This window comes from Osmerus eperlanus, chromosome 20 (genome assembly GCF_963692335.1).
Source record: "Osmerus eperlanus chromosome 20, fOsmEpe2.1, whole genome shotgun sequence".
NCBI lineage: Eukaryota > Metazoa > Chordata > Actinopteri > Osmeriformes > Osmeridae > Osmerus > Osmerus eperlanus.
The window spans coordinates 2732831-2747899 of record NC_085037.1 but is presented as its reverse complement, the minus strand read 5'-3'; the positions used below and the strand labels follow the sequence as shown (position 1 = coordinate 2747899).

General features: G+C 47.8%; 1 protein-coding gene across 1 annotated transcript; it reads left to right on the top strand.

Moving 5' to 3' along the window:
• Positions 1 to 1409: 1409 nt before the first annotated feature.
• On the top strand, positions 1410 to 13842 carry LOC134007006 (CUB and sushi domain-containing protein 3-like). The gene is made up of 9 exons (XM_062446123.1): positions 1410 to 1477; positions 3293 to 3404; positions 6932 to 7111; positions 7846 to 7911; positions 8704 to 8862; positions 9732 to 9844; positions 10210 to 10297; positions 10775 to 10910; positions 11486 to 13842. The coding sequence occupies exons 2-9, from the start codon at positions 3302 to 3304 to the stop codon at positions 11643 to 11645; spliced, it is 1005 nt and encodes a 334-aa protein (XP_062302107.1). The 5' UTR covers positions 1410 to 1477; positions 3293 to 3301; the 3' UTR covers positions 11646 to 13842.
• The last annotated feature ends 1227 nt before the right edge of the window (positions 13843 to 15069 follow it).

Here is a 15069-nt window from a genome sequence, read left to right as displayed (position 1 = left end):
AACAGAGAAGAGATCATTAAAGGGGGAGGGGAGCTGGAGGGAGGAGTAGAGAGAAATATGTCATTAAGGTTGATTGGCCTAAAATAAGGTTTCCGCTGGGAAGTGCATGGGATTGGCTGATTGTCTGGCTGATGGATGTAATTGGCTGTCATAAGGTTGCTGTTGAATACTGAGGAGATTAGATAAAGGGATGGAGGGGGGGAGAGAGAAAGAGGGTTGGAGGGAGGGACTGAGGGAGGGACGGGGGATGGAGAAAAGAAAGGCGAGCTTGAAGAACTGAAAGAGGAAAAGTGTAAAAACGGAACAAAACAGAAAGAGGGAATCGAGATAGAGAGGGAGAGGAGGAAAGAGGGAGAGAGAAGGAGAGAGGGTTAGAGAGGGATTGCGAGAGATAAAGAAGGAGAGAGGGATAGAAAGAGGGAGAGAAGGAGGGAAGGAGAGAGGGACGGAGGAGACGGAGAGATCGAGAGGAGCGAGAGAGAGAGCGAGGGTGTGTAGCTGCTGTCATCTCTAAGGCTGCATTGAGTCAGGTTCCTGCGTCACCCTGGAGAGGCTGTGCTGCACATGCTAATGATGGCACACACACACACAGGATCACACACACGCTCACACACACAGGGTCACACACACTCACAGGGTCACACAACGCACTCCCACACACAGGATCACACACCCGCACACAGGATCACACACACTCACAGGGTCACACAGACGCACACAGGGTCACCACAGTTTACACACAGGGCCACACACAGGATCACACAAACGCTACGTACGAATATGCACGGGCGCACGTAGCACGCACGCACACACGCACACACCATCAGCCGGTCCAGCCGTGCATCTTTTCTGTAGCAGCAGTGTTCTCTAGTGGTTGCTGCTGGTACTGCTGCCAGACACTGATGACCACGGCGGGCCCACTGACAGAACACACACAACGCTCTCACCAACAAACTCCCAGACGGTTGTTTTACAAGCACACACTCTCACAAAGGGCCACTGTCACTGTAGGCAGTCTGTTTATGTTCATAACACTTCAAAATGATTCACGCACGCAGCGCACACAAACACACTCACAGGCACTCACATGCACACATAAACACACACACACACGCACATAAACTGTAGGTAGCTATGTCGCGTCGGTATTCTAGAACTATCTGTCTACACTGACCTTTCTCCCTCTCATTCTCTTCTCTTTCTCTCTCCTCTCTCTCTCTCATCTCTCTCTCTCTTCTCTCGTCTCATCTCTCCTCTCTCTCTCTCTCTCTCTCTCTCTCTCTCTCTCTCTCTCTCTCTCTCTCCTCTCTCTCTCTCTCTCTCTCTCTCTATCTCTCTCTATTCTCTCTCTCCTCTCTTTCTCTCTATATTCTCTCTCTCTCTCTCTCTCTCCCCCTCCTCCCAGAACCTACTCGTACCACCTGTGATAACCCAGGAACACCCGCTATGGTTCCCTCAACAGAACTATGGCTTCAAGGTAAGAAGTTTGAACTTGTGAGAACGGGGCAGAACTTGTTGGAGAACATGAAGGAGAACGTGAGGGGAGAACGTGGGAGGAGAACGTGGGAGGAGAACGTGAGGGAGAACGTGGGAGGAGAACGTGAGGGAGAACGTGGGAGGAGAACGTGAGGGAGAACGTGGGAGGAGAACGTGGGAGGAGAACGTGAGGGAGAACGTGAGGGAGAAACGTGGAGGAGAACGTGGAGGAGAACGTGAGGGAGAACGTGGGAGGAGAACGTGAGGGGAGAACGTGGGAGGAGAACGTGAGGGAGAACGTGGGAGGAGAACGTGGGAGGAGAACGTGGGGAGGAGAACGTGGGAGGAGAACGTGAGGGAGAACGTGGGAGGAGAACGTGAGGGAGAACGTGAGGGAGAACGTGGGAGGAGAAACGTGGGAGGAGAACGTGAGTGAGAACGTGGGAGGAGAACGTGGGGAGGAGAAAGCGTTGGAGAACATGGGGTGGAACTTGAGGGGAGAATGTGTTAGAGATAATGAAAGAGAACATGGGGGGAGAACTTGAGGGAGAACATGGAGGTTGTTTTGCAGGACCCTGCTGAGAAAGATACCCTGGTTATCCTCATAAGAAACCTGTTTATTTGGGCTCAGTGGGGTGTGTGCGTGTGTGGGTGTGTTGGCCTCTTATGGTCACCAGCCAGACCCATGCTGTCCTGGCGGTGTTGTCTCTCTAATGAGCGTACACGCACACACACACACACACACCTCTGCCCCAATATGTTTACATTACTAGCTCATATAAACGGACAAAACTGTGCTGCAGTGTTTGTTTGTACGTGTGAATGTGTGTGTGTGTGTGTGTATGTGAGAGTGTGTGTGTGTTCTACTGGTTGATCCTCTAATAGAACATTAAAGCAGACTTTGACACACCAACACAGATGAAAGCATCGTATGATCACAGCACACAAGACTGGGGGAGAGGGTAGAGGGGAGAGAGAGAGGGGGAGAGAGGGGGGGAGAGAGGGGGGAGAGAGGGGGGGAGAGAGAGAGGGGGAGAGAGGGGGGGGGAGAGAGAGAGGGGGGAGAGAGGGGGGGAGAGAGAGAGGGGGAGAGAGGGGGGGGGGAGAGAGAGGGGGGGAGAGGAAAGAGAGAGGGGGGGGAGAGGAAAGAGAGAGGGAGAAATAGAGTAAAAGATGGGGAGAGAAATAAGAGGGAGGGAGGTACATTTGGAAGCCATGTGTTCACAGGTACACTGTCTGAATACAGCCGTTAATGGGTTGAGGAGAGGAAAGGAGGCGATGAGAAGGAGGAGGGGGGTTGGAGAGGAGGGAGGGTAGGAGAGGACAAGGAAGGGGGGGGAGAGGCTGGAGGGAGGTGATGAGAGGACAGGCTGGAGGAAGGGAGGTTGGGATGGACGGAGGGAGAGAATGGAGAGATGAGGGCAGGGAAGGACGTAGAGGTGGTTATTTGAGGCTGATGTGCTGACATTAACATTTTACGACATCAAGTCGTTTTAGTGGTTGAGACAGGCCAGAGCTGGGAGATGTAGGCCTGACCACATTCATACAACCACTGGAGATGCTGAAGAGGGGGAGGAGGAGAGATGAGAGGAGGAGGAGAAATGAGGAGAGATGAGGAGAGGAGAGATGAAGAGAGGAGAGAGGAAGAGGGGAGAGATGAGATGAGAGGAGTAGGAGAGATGAGAGGAGGAGGAGAGATGAGAGGAGGAGGAGAGATGAGAGGAGGAGAGATGAGAGGAGGAGGACAGGCGGGTTGATGAAGTGCCAAAGAACAAACAGCATAATAACACAAATGTGTGTGTGTGTGTGTGTGCAGGTGGGCAGCATGGTGGGGTTCCAGTGCCAGCCAGGTCACCTGCTCCAGGGCTCCACCACGCGTCTCTGCCAGGCCGACCTCACCTGGAGCGGCCTCCAACCAGAGTGCATACGTAAGTCACCTGACCTCACAGTCCTGCATCACTTCCTGTTTCCTTGTGATTCAGCACGTTTGTGTGTAAAGGGGTGACAGGCAGTCTCAGAAGTGTGTGGGTGTGTGCCTAGCAGTCTCAAGTGTGTGTGCATATGACAAACACACTCAGGTGTTTTCTAACTCATCTGGTTACGTAAGCGCAGTGTGCTGTTTCCATGGGAACTGGGACAGTAGGAAACAGTAGAGTACAGTAAAACGTTCTGGACAACCAGATAGAACCTGGTAGAACCACACAGAACCCGACAGAAGCAGACAGAACCAGATAGAACCTGCCAAACAGTCAGGATTTAGGACCTCCCTCTCTCTCTTTCTCTCTCTTTCTACCCCTCTCTCACTCCTTCTCTCTTTCAATCTCTCTCCCCCTCCATCTTTCTCTCCCTCTCTCTCTTTCTCCCTCTCCCGCTCTTTCACTCTCTCTCTCCCTCTCTCTCTCCCCCTCCATCTCTCTCTCCCTCTATCTCTCTTTCACTCTCCCTCTTTCTCTCCCCCTCCATCTCACTCCCTCCTGCTCTCGCTCTTTCACTGTTTCTCCCTCTCTCTCTCCCCCTCCATCTCTCTTTCACTCTCTTTCCCTCTCCCCCTCCATCTCTCTTTCCCCCTCTCTCCATCTCTCTCTCTGTATTTTCCTCTATCCTTCTCTATTTCTGACTCCCCCTCTACATCTCTCCCCCTCTCTGAATTCAATTTAATTGGGTGTGCTCAAGCCTTCGGCGAGAGCACAACCTTTGTTCTCTCACATATATATTATTATTATTATTTTTATTTCTTTTTGCCCCCCTAAAACTCAGTCAATATTTGGCCTACATAGACAACGTAGGTGTCAAAAGTTTCGTCTTGGTAGCGATTGAGTTGCTTCTATTGGAATTTACGTTCCGTTGCATGGTTTAGGCTGAAGTTAAGTTTTTGTGGCGAAAAGTGAAGCTAACAGTGGCTAATTTGCTAGCCACAGTCACTGACGTTACTAACGTCACTACGTCACTAACGTCACGAAAACACGCGTGACTACCTTTGGCAGAACATTCGTTTCACATCTGTTAACTTGGGGGATAGCTAGGCTAACTATAGCTTTACTGCAAGGCAGCTGCAGGAACGCCACAAGCAAAGAGGCCAGGGTGATAACTATTTACTAATTTTACTTTGTGATATGACACACAATTGTCATGTGTAATGTAAAGTATAAGCTGATATTATTAAGGAAGTACATCTACTTTCGGAAACAGTAGTCTACTATTTCACTGAAGTATTAGCATCATGACATTAGCCTGTGTTGCCCGGGCAACACATAACAGTGGTCTATGATGCATCTGTTTTCAATCGTTAAAATAAACATTCCTCACAAATACGTTTTCGTTGTAGGATGTATTATGACATTAGATTACAAGTAAACGATTTGTTGGTGAAATTACCATTACCTGTGGTTTCAAATCAGTGTAGCTCACTGCAACGCTGTAGCCTACGCGAGACACACTACAAAAACATCTACACTACACAGCTGTTTAGGAAGTCAAACGGCGACAGAACATGTTCGGCACTCCCCTTACTTAAATCAAAAGTCTATCTAACTACTAACCTGAACTTCATTGCCACAGCCTAAACGTTGTCAATCTGTTCATGAAAATAATTAATTTCAGCTTAAACCGTACAACGGAACGTTAAATCCAATTCAACCAACGCAATCGCTACCAAGACGAACACAGCAGTAGTCTAGTACTGTACCGTAGTAGTACAATTTACCGGGGCAGCTTCTCCACACAGGGCTATATCGCATTTTGCGTTGTTACTGACAATGATCGCTACCAGTGAGCTTTTTATGAATGAGAGATTTTCCACTAAATAAATGTCAAGCTTATTTACGTTTTGGGGGGCATATTTTCAGTTAGCAGATGGTACTGTTTGAATCGCGATTCCATCTTCTACTGCCGGGTAACGTCGTAGAATAATCTTCAAAGGGGGTTCTTTATTAATGAATGAATGCAATGAGTAGGCTAAATGCCTGAAAATATCATGAGAAGGGAAAAACTTAAAATGACGTTTAAGTCATAGAGATTAGGTCAATTTTTACACCGGTCTTGTAATCTTTATAAATAATAAGTATGCATTTTCATATAAAATATACAGAAATATCAGTTGTAAAAATGTAATTCAAAAACGGACCCCTGTGCAACCGACGCAAGCAAGCACACCCTACAATTTCCCCAGAAATTGTACCCTCTCTAGTTTAATATGCTTTATTGGCATGAACGTTCAAACAATGTTGCCAAAGCAGTCCACAGTCTAATCTAGTCAGCTATTGTTTACATATAGCAGAAAATCTAATCCTCATTAATCATAAAACACACATCCATACAAATATCAAGAGGCAAAATGACATAAAATGTTTGAGTGTAATTACAAAACAAAATGTTCGGAAAAATAATAGTTTCAACAATTACCCTATTCAAGTTGTGACTCTCAAATATATCTGGCAGCAAGACTGTAGGTCCCTCACACAGAAACATCCTTAGTTTCTCACTATCGTTAAGCTCTGTGTAGATTGTAATTAGCTGTTAAATCTTTTGGGAATATACCTTGTATTTGTTATATTTTAGGAAAAAGAGTATCTCCATTTCATCTTCACCTGATGTACAGTGACCCCAGATTTGATGTTCTTTTGGTAACAAGGGTTGTTTTTTTGTTTTTGTTTTTTATAATTGCAAGGGTGTGGTCGCTTAGGCTGTATGGAGTAAGAAGCTGTATCTCTCTCCCTATCCCTCTGTCTCTGTCCATGTACATCTCTCTCTCCACCCCCTCTCTCCATCTCTCTCTCCACCCCCTCTCTCCATCTCTCTCTCCATCTCTCTCCTCCCCCTATCTCCATCTCTCCTCCTCTCTCTATCTCTCTCTTTCCTCCTCCCCTCTCCATCTCTCTCCTCCTCCTCCTCCCCTCTCCATCTCTCTCTCTCCTCCTCCTCCTATCTCAATCTCTCTCTCTCCTCCTCACTCCATATCTTTCTCTCTTCACCTGCTCTCTCTGCCTCCTCCATCTCCCTTTCTTTCTTTTCAGTCATAAACACACTTCACTATCTCCGTAATTAGCCTCAGTTCTGCCAAATTTTATTTGTTTTTGTGTGAATGGGTGTGTGTGCAGATGCATGTGTGTGTGTGTGTGCCTGGTCTGTGTGTGTATATGTGTCTACTATGATCCTTTCATCGTTTGATATCCTGATCCTTGTAATTAGTGAAAAAGCCTGGGTTAGCTTTGACTGGTGTAACCGAGTCTGGTCTGGTCTTATCTGGTCTAGTCTGGTCTGGTCTAGTCTGGTCTTGTTTCGTCAATTCTGGTTGTCTGATCTGGTCTAGTCTAGTCTTGTCTAGTTTGGTCTAGTTTGGTTGTCTGGTCAATTCTGGTTGTCCAGTCTGGTCTGATCTGGTCTGGCCTAGTCTGGTTTGATCTAGTTGAAGACTAGAATGAGAGATCTAACTACGTCCCCCCCTCCCCTTCCCCAGCCCACTCATGTAAGCAGCCGGAGAGCCCTGATCATGTGACAGTGGTGTTTATGGAGCTGGCAGGATATGGCTTCACGCTGGTCTACTCCTGTCAGCGGGGTTACTTCCTGTCTGGAGGATCAGAACACCGAGTCTGCAGGTCCGACGGCACCTGGAGCGGGAAGACGCCCGTGTGTCGAGGTATGACACACACACACTCACGCATACACACTGCAGCGCTGAGGTATTGTGTTCATAGGTATGACACCTACTCACACACATTCACAAATTAACACACCCGCACACACACAGTCACACACACCCCTGAATTGGCTGTCTAGGTATGATGCACACACAAAGACACACAGACACACACACACAGCTGTCAAACTGCTGTGCTGTAACACCTGGCGGCTCCACAGTAGTTCATGGTAACAAGCACCTTGATAGCAGACCTGTAGAGAGAGATGCTGTGTGTGTGTGTGTGTGTGTGTGTGTGTGTGTGTGTGTGTGTGTGTGTGTGTGCGTGTGCGTGTGGGTGTGGGTGTGGGTGTGGAGCAGGCACTGATCTAGGCCAGAGTCTCTCATGTTCCCTAAGGGTTGTGACTACACACACACACACGCGGATGCACACAAACACACACACACTCACACACAGAGCATCTTTGTGCTGAGTGGCACAGCTGTACACCTGAGGCCAGGCAGTAATTACTGACTCAAACAGATGTGGAGAGGGGGAGGACACACTGCTCTCCTCCACTCCTCTTCCCTTCCCCCCTCCATTCCTCTCCTCTCCCCCTCCCCCGTCCCTCTTCTCCCCCCCCTCTCCTCCTCTCCTCCCCTCTCCCCCTCCCCCGTCCCTCTTCTCCCCCCACTCTCCTCCTTTCCTCTCCTCTCCCGTTAGACTGTGTTGATACATGTGTGTGTGTCCACAGCTGGATCCAAGCTATCAGAGAAGCCCATGAAGCCAGCTGCAGGGACCCCCAGCCCTAAACTCAATGGTGAGTACCTTGACCCCCTGACCCCTGTTTCTAAACTCTGACCCTGACTCCTGACCCCTGTTCCTGACCCCTGACCCTGACTCCTGGTTAAACATGAATACTTGCCAGAAGAGACCATAGTTAGTGCCACCTTCTATCTCTTTCTTTCCCCCCCCCCTCTCTCTCTCTCTCTCTCTCCCTCTTTTTCCTTCCCTCTCTCTTTGTCTCTCTTTCTTTCCCTCTCTCTCGACCTCTCTCTCTATGTCCATCTCTCTTTCTCTTTATGGTGCTAATGTGCTAAGGCGCTCTGGATATGAGCGTCTACTAAATAACTAAATGTAATTTGTGTCTGCGAAGCCCTCAAGAAGTAGAGTATAAAGAAAGAGTTTTGTGTGTGTGGGTGTGTTATTGCGAGGGCGGAATAGTTTGATGGTAAGATTTCCAGGCAGCTTGTGCACTCTCTCTCTCTCTTCTCTCTCTCTCTCTCCCTCCCTCTGTCTCCCGACCTTTCTTTCTCTCTCTTTCCCTCCCTCTCTCCCTGTCTCCCTCTATCTCTCGCTCCCTTCCTCTCTCTCCCTCTCTTACCCTCTCCTCACCTCCCATCCTCCGCTGCGTGATCCAACACAACCCCGGAAAGTTCCTCTGACCTTCAGAATGTTTCACACGTCTTCAGCGCTCACCGGAGCGGGCTGGACGTAGGAAGCAGGGAGGGGGGGGGGGACTACGGGGGGGGAGTCCGCCAGACCACGGAGACAGACTTCTGTTCATGCTGCCCCCCGATCCCTCCCCCCTCTCCTCCCCCTCCGTCCTCAGTTCCAGATGACGTGTTTGCGCCCAACTACATCTGGAAGGGTTCCTATGACTACCGCGGCAGGAAGCGTCCCATGACCCTGAGCATCACCAGCTTCAACGCCTCCTCCGGGAGGGTCAACGTCACGCTCTCCAACGCCAACATGGAACTGCTGCTCTCAGGTGGGAGGGGGGAGGAGGAGGAGGAGGAGGAGGAGGAGGAGGGAGGGAGGGAGGGTGGGGGAGGAGGAGGAGGAGGGACGGGGAGGAGAAAGGAGGAGGAGCGAGGGAGGAGAGGGTAGGGTGGAGGAGGAGGAATAATTTAGGGGAGTTTGTTTCGGGTCATCGTTGCCACTTTCCCACACTGATCCACTGCTTTCACTCCAGCTTTGGAGATAAAACAAGTTCTACTCAAGTATTTAACAGCTTTTAAACAGTAATTACCTGCTCTGCTGTCATGGTTCCAGATGGTGGTGTTACGTTATGGTTGGAGGATAATTGCTGTGCTTGTTTGTGTGTTTATGTGTTATTCTCTGACCTCCTCTCATCTCTCCCTCTCTATAATATTTCTCAGCATAACCCACTCCATCGCTGTCTTCTGTGAAATATGAATCCAGTCTGACAAGTCCTTGATGGATTTTTTGTAATTAAAATAATAGTGCTTCTCTTTCCCTCTCACTCTCTCTCCCTCCCTCTATCTCTCGGTGTATATCTCTCTCTCCTTCCCTCTTTGCCTCTCTCTGTATCTCTCCCTCCCTCCATCTCTCTCTCTGTCTGTTAGCTCTGTCTTTCTTATCTCTCCTCCGCTGACAAAGCTGACATTGATTTACGTTGTCTAATTAATCTCTTAGATATCAGATTGTTCTTGAGTCTGCCCCGTCATTTCTAATTAGGAGAGAGAGATGGAGACAGAGCTAGGGAGAGAGAGATGGGGGGATGAGAGAGAGGAGATGGAGAGAGAGTGAAGGAGAGGGAGAGAGATAAAATAATAGTTGCTAGGGGAGAAAGGTTAAATCACCCTGTTAAACTACCCCCCCCCCGCACCCCCTCAGGTGTCTATAAGAGCCAGGAAGCTCGTCTGTTGCTGTTGATGTACGAGGTCAGGGAGTCCAGCCAATCAGCTCCAGGCAAGGTACAAGAGGAGACCTGGGCCATGGACGGCTTTGTAAGTCTTCTCCTCTTCCTCCCTCCTTTTCTCCTGTCCTGTCTCCTCGTCTACTCTCCTTTCTGTTTTCCTTGTTGACTGTTTCCTGACTGTGTACCTGGCTGACTGTTTCCTGACGGTGTACCTGCCTGACTGTTTCCTGACTGTGTACCTGCCTGACTGTTTCCTGAATGTGTACCTGCCTGACTGTTTCCTGAATGTGTACCTGCCTGACTGTTTCCTAACTGTGTACCTGCCTGACTGTTTCCTGACTGTGTGCCTGCCTGACTGTTCCCTAACTGTGTACCTGCCTGCCTGTTTCCTGTGTACCTGGCTGACTGTTTCCTGACTGTTTCCTGACTGTTTCCTGACTGCCTGTTCCCCAGGTGTCTGCTGAGCCAGATGGCTCCACCTACGTGTTCCAGGGTTTCATACAGGGTCAAGACTTCGGACAGTTTGGACTGCAGAGGCTAGGTATCCTACCACACTACACTCTGCTATACTCTGTACTGTGTTCTACTCTCTACTCTACTGTACTCTACTCTCTACTCTACTATACCCTATACTCTACTCTACTATTCAATACGATCTACTCTCTACTGTACTCTGCTCCATACTCTTTACTCTACTGTACTCTATTTTATACTGTCTTTTATGCTATACTCTCTACTCTACTAGACCCTACTCTCTACTCTACCATATACTCTACTCTATACTATGCTGTACTCTCTACTCTATTGTACTCAACTCTATACTGTCTTCTCTATGCTCTACTCTCTACTTGAATATACTCTGCAGTAGCTAGATATCATGCTGGTTCTATCAGAGTCAGGCTGTACCTGGATCTGACCCTGGTTCTATCAGAGTTAGCCTCATAGCTGGAAGACCTACCTTCCAGATTTCATAACTAATGTTCTGGTTTGTGTGTGTGTGTGTGTGTGTGTGTCCAAGGTCTGAACATGTCAGAGAGTCACAACTCGGCCCCTCCTCCTCATGGCACCAACAGTAGTTCTGTTGCCATAGCAATCCTTGTGCCTTTTTTCGCCCTGATATTTGCAGGCTTCGGATTTTACCTTTACAAACAGAGGTGAGTTCAAACTACAGATACTTTATATACACTAAAAATACACCACTACTGTTAGACCTAACAATCACTAGCAACTATTAAAGTGGATCTAAACTCCAACACCTTTTTCAAGTAAAACCCCTATGGTTACTACTGATGCATAGTTAAACTCATCCATCCTGGTCTTAATTCCAACAAATCTTTGCATAAGTGTTGATTATGATTATTAGGTGGTAAGTCCTGACAATTTTGCCTGTAGTGGTTAAAAAAATTTGAAGAACTTCAAGATGTAAGAACGTCTTTTCGAGGTATTCTAACAGTTTACAGGGAGAGCTGGGTAGGATAATTGGTAATGTTCATGAATCACTTGGAGCATTTGAGGAAGCCCCAGAATGAATATTCATGAAAAACTCCCACACCCACATAACCTTTCCCCAGCATTGACTGGAAATACAAAGGGGCAAGGGGTAAGGCTGAAAATGGCCAGTTTAGTCACTTTGAAAACTGTGGCGAGTCTTCTTCTGCTTCTCTTGTTTGTGCCAACTTCGGTTCTTCTTCTGCTGTTTGCGCTGACCTGCTCTCCGTCGCCCCCACAGGACGACTCCCAAGACGCAGTACACGGGCTGCTCCGTTCACGAGAACAACAACGGCCAGGCGGCGTTCGAGAACCCCATGTACAATACCACCGCCAAGGCTGTGGAGGGCAAGGCCGTGCGCTTCGACCCCAACCTCAACACTGTCTGCACCATGGTGTGATGGTTTAACCCGACCTCCACCACGGTGAAACGGTTTAAACCAACCCCCCCCTCCCCCCGCCCCCGTCCAACACTGTCTACACATGGTGTCATGGTTAATGACTAACGTGATGCCGGCTAACGGGATGCTAGCTAACGCAAGGCTAGCTAATGCAAGGCTAGCTAACATGATGCTAGCCGACACGAGGCAAGCTAACATGATATTAACTAACAAGGGGCTAGCTAACATGACGCTAGCTAACGTGATGCCAGCTAACGTGACGATAGCTAACAAGGGAGTAGCTAACGTGACGCTAGCTAACAAGTTGTCTGATGAAATCCCCACCCTGACCCCCTCTTGATCCCCTGACCCCTCACCTGCAGGATTTTTTAAATACAAACCAGACAGACAGACACTTCCTGTCCCAACCCAACAATCAGACTCTATTGGTGGACTCTCGTACAGAGGCAGAGCCTGTGGAGATGGAGGCAGGAAGCCAGGGAGTGACTCTGATGATTAAAGCACATTTTTCAGGAAGGCTGACTGACAGACAGACAGACAGACAGACAGACAGATGGGGAGGAGGAGGAGGAAGAGGAGGAGGAAGAGGACTCTAAGAGAGTGAGGCCTCCTCCTTCACAGGTGACCCCCTGAACCCCCCCCCCCCCCCCCCCCCCCCAGGTCTTGGCAGCGGCTCGATGATGCGTTTCCTCTGCTGGGTCGTCCTGCACTCTGAGAGTGCTTCTACTCTCCTGCCACCCCGGGGGGCTTTTATACCGTTAAATACCGTTAACCGTCCCCCTTCCCCCGCAGTCTGGCCCCGGGAGCTTCATCAACTATATTTTTGTGCTATTATATTATCACTGGGAGCCGTTGCCAGGGGAGACGGAGATTATACGAAGAGTTTATAATAAAATGTATTTAAAATATAAAAAAGAACAATATGTTTCCAATAAACACTGTTCACGTGTCCCACACACAGAGGTATTTTTGGGTTCTCCTAGAAGCTCCTTCGAAGCGTTTTCATTTTATTTTTTTGTTTGTTTTTTATGAGAAACTACGATATCGCTAACTCAGCCCCACCCTAAGCTCCCTACGCACACACGTACACACACACAGCACACACACACAGGCAACACACACACACACCACATATTGTCCTGAAGAGAGTGAGACAGTCACAGGATAAACTGAATCAAATCTCTTCCTCTTCTCTCTCTTTCTCTCTCTCTGCACCCTTCTCTTTATTTTGTCTTTGTCTCTCTCTTTTGTCTCTCTCCATTCTCTCTATTCCCAGTCACACCAGTCAGGTATGGGGATCCTAGAGTCTAACTTTTTGATTTCTTAGACTGCTGTCTCTCTCTCACACTCACACAAACACACACACTCAGACACAAACTACATTAGCAGAGTGAGCCTTTTTCATTTGTGGTAAATGAGTCTCCTGGTGTACTCCTGTAATCAGAGCTGACGAGCAGCTGATGAAACCAGGGGAAACATAGTCGAGGATCTGTTTCGAAAGTATCCTCTCGTCCTATGGGGCATTAGGATCCTCATCGCTGACATCATCACCAGCCTTTAAACCAATAAGATCAGAGTTTGTTCCCCTGTGTCTCCCCACACCTCACGCATTGTCGTTATTTTGCACAACATTGTGTCTTTCGTAGTTGACACGGCACTCATTAGTTTATTTTTTCACTTAGTAGTGTTTCAAGATCCTCAGTTGTTGTTGATGTTGTTGACGTTGTTGATGTTGTTGTTGATGTTGTTGTGGCTCGTCCGGACACAGTGCCTACCAAAAACCATGTGACTCAACTCTGCTCCTCCTCTCTCCCCGTCACACCACACCCCTCACCGCACACACACACACACACACAACGTCCTCCCACCGCACACACACACACACTAATCCCCACCACATACCCCCCCGTTCTCCACGTCCTTCTCTAAAAGGGCCATGTGTTGGCTTTCTCGCTTTTCCTATTAATGACTGCAATAAGAACCCCATGATACCAGAAGGAGTGCCCTTCTAAGCCCCCTCTCTTATCCCAATGCATTGAAAATATCTACAGTAAAAACAAGGAAAAACATGACAAAAATATGGAAAAACTAAGTTTTTTTTGTAAAGAAATATATTTTTATGAAGAAATTATTTGTAAAATGTATGACTCTATTATGTAAATTTTCAATGCAATGTAAGATTAAAAAAGGCTAATTGCTTTTGTAAAGTGTTGCCTGCTTGTCATCTGTAGCTACGGTGTGTCAGATGTGTGAATGAGAGTTTCAACACCTGCACACACACTCTGTCTCTCTCTCCCAGACACACACATATTAATGCACTGGCATTCACACACACATGTACACACTCAGACACACACACATTAACACTCTCTCAGACACACACACATTACTGTGTGTGTGTCTCTCAAAGCCACACATTAACACACTGGGTCTCAGACATACACATGTTACTGTAACACTCTCTCAGACATACACACACACATTAACACACACACATTAACACACACACATTAACACACACACATTAACACTCGCTCAGACACACACACATTAACACTCTCTCAGACACACACACATTACTGTAACACTCTCTCAGACATACACACACACATTAACACACACACATAAACACACACACATTAACACTCGCTCAGACACACACACATTACTGTAACACTCTCTCAGACATACACACACACATTAACACACACACATTAACACTATCTCAGACACACACACATTACTGTAACACTCTCTCAGACACACACACGCATGAACACACACACACATTAACACTCAGACACACGTCACTTAGCGTGGAGCCCCCTGCTGTCTCTTAATCATTACTGGATGATTGACAGCTGGACTCCCATCAGACGCTGGGGAGAATCCACAGGATAGCTCTGAACACACACATCACACACACGGCATACACACACACACAGCATGCACTTACACGTCATGCGCACACATCATATACACACATTGTTCTGTGAGAGGCAGTCTACTGATCCTGCGTCTTCCTGCATGTTCATCAACTGACCAATCAAAAGCAGGACCAATTTGAGGGGAGTGGCCACGCGTCACTTCCCCTTCCTGGTCCAGTGACATCGTCGTCACGTAGTTGAGTGTTTTTTCCCACGTATCACAGAAAACAACTGATATCAGTGTTGTTATGGCAACCAGAGACCTGTTCCATAAAGAGAGATTACCGAATAAGCCAGGCTAATGTCAGTTTGTCGGACTAATTTCCAGTTGATTCGGTTCCATAAAGCCAGTTTAATGTAGTTCAAACTCAGTTACTATGGCAACTAATGCTGTGAAACTAACTCGGTACGTGGCATTCTAATTGTCAGGCTTAACGTGTGTTGTTGCTTAATCAGTGGTTCCTGTAACACTGACCCAATGGGAAAACGATGATTCA

Excerpts from the sequence above, each read along its gene's own strand:
- LOC134007006 (XM_062446123.1), top strand. The coding sequence starts at position 3,302 with ATGGTGGGGTTCCAGTGCCAGCCAGGTCACCTGCTCCAGGGCTCCACC. Across the intron at positions 3,405-6,931 it reads CCTCCAACCAGAGTGCATAC|CCCACTCATGTAAGCAGCCG; the intron begins GTAAGTCACCTG and ends CCCCTTCCCCAG. Across the intron at positions 10,911-11,485 it reads TTTTACCTTTACAAACAGAG|GACGACTCCCAAGACGCAGT; the intron begins GTGAGTTCAAAC and ends TCGCCCCCACAG.